This window comes from Olea europaea, chromosome 21, assembly GCF_002742605.1.
Source record: "Olea europaea var. sylvestris chromosome 21, O_europaea_v1, whole genome shotgun sequence".
Classification (NCBI taxonomy): domain Eukaryota; kingdom Viridiplantae; phylum Streptophyta; class Magnoliopsida; order Lamiales; family Oleaceae; genus Olea; species Olea europaea.
Window position 1 is genome coordinate 14,272,792 of NC_036257.1, and position 654 is coordinate 14,273,445.

General features: G+C 37.2%; 1 protein-coding gene across 1 annotated transcript; it reads left to right on the forward strand.

Moving 5' to 3' along the window:
* Positions 1–22: 22 nt before the first annotated feature.
* On the forward strand, positions 23–654 carry LOC111370314 (apoptosis inhibitor 5-like protein API5). The gene is made up of 2 exons (XM_022991986.1): positions 23–253; positions 337–654. Exons 1-2 carry the CDS (start codon positions 75–77, stop codon positions 521–523), a joined length of 366 nt encoding a protein of 121 aa, XP_022847754.1. The 5' UTR covers positions 23–74; the 3' UTR covers positions 524–654.

Consider the following 654-nt stretch of genomic DNA (forward strand, 5'->3'; position numbering starts at 1 on the left):
AAAAAATGTTTCGCATTTTATTGGTTTATTGATTTTTTCAGTTCGGGGATTCTTTTTTTAAATTTAGTTTATGAATGAAATGGTGGAGAAATTTGATATTTTCTAGTCTTCAAATCTTCTTTCTATTGTGTCTTGCATCTGGTATTCAGCCATTGCGTACAAAAGCTCCGTCATTTACTGGGGATCAGAAAATTACTTTGTTATGGAAAGAAAGAACTAAAGCTTCAATTCCATCAAGTACCGCTGCTGCTGGGTAACTGAGACAAAGAACCTCCTCAAACTATCATTTTCACTGTCCGGTTTTCTATGTTTACATTCTTGGTTTGCTTTGTGCAGTAAAAAACGTAACGCTGCTGCTAATGGATCTAACCGCAATTCGGCCAAAAGGGGTAGGGGAATGGGAGGCCTACAAAACCTTCTTAACAAGGCATTTGAAGGTTTAAATGGTGGACGAGCTGGTGGAAGAGGTGGTGCAAGACGTGGTGGATGGCGGGGTCGTGGTAGAGGAAGAAGTTATAGATGAAACTGGTCGCTACTTTGCTGTATAATTCACACAATTTACTGATATACATGAGATTGTTGTAGTTTTATTTTATTTAATTTTTCTCACCTTAGTTCTTTAGATTCATAACTAGTAGTCGATATATGATGAAA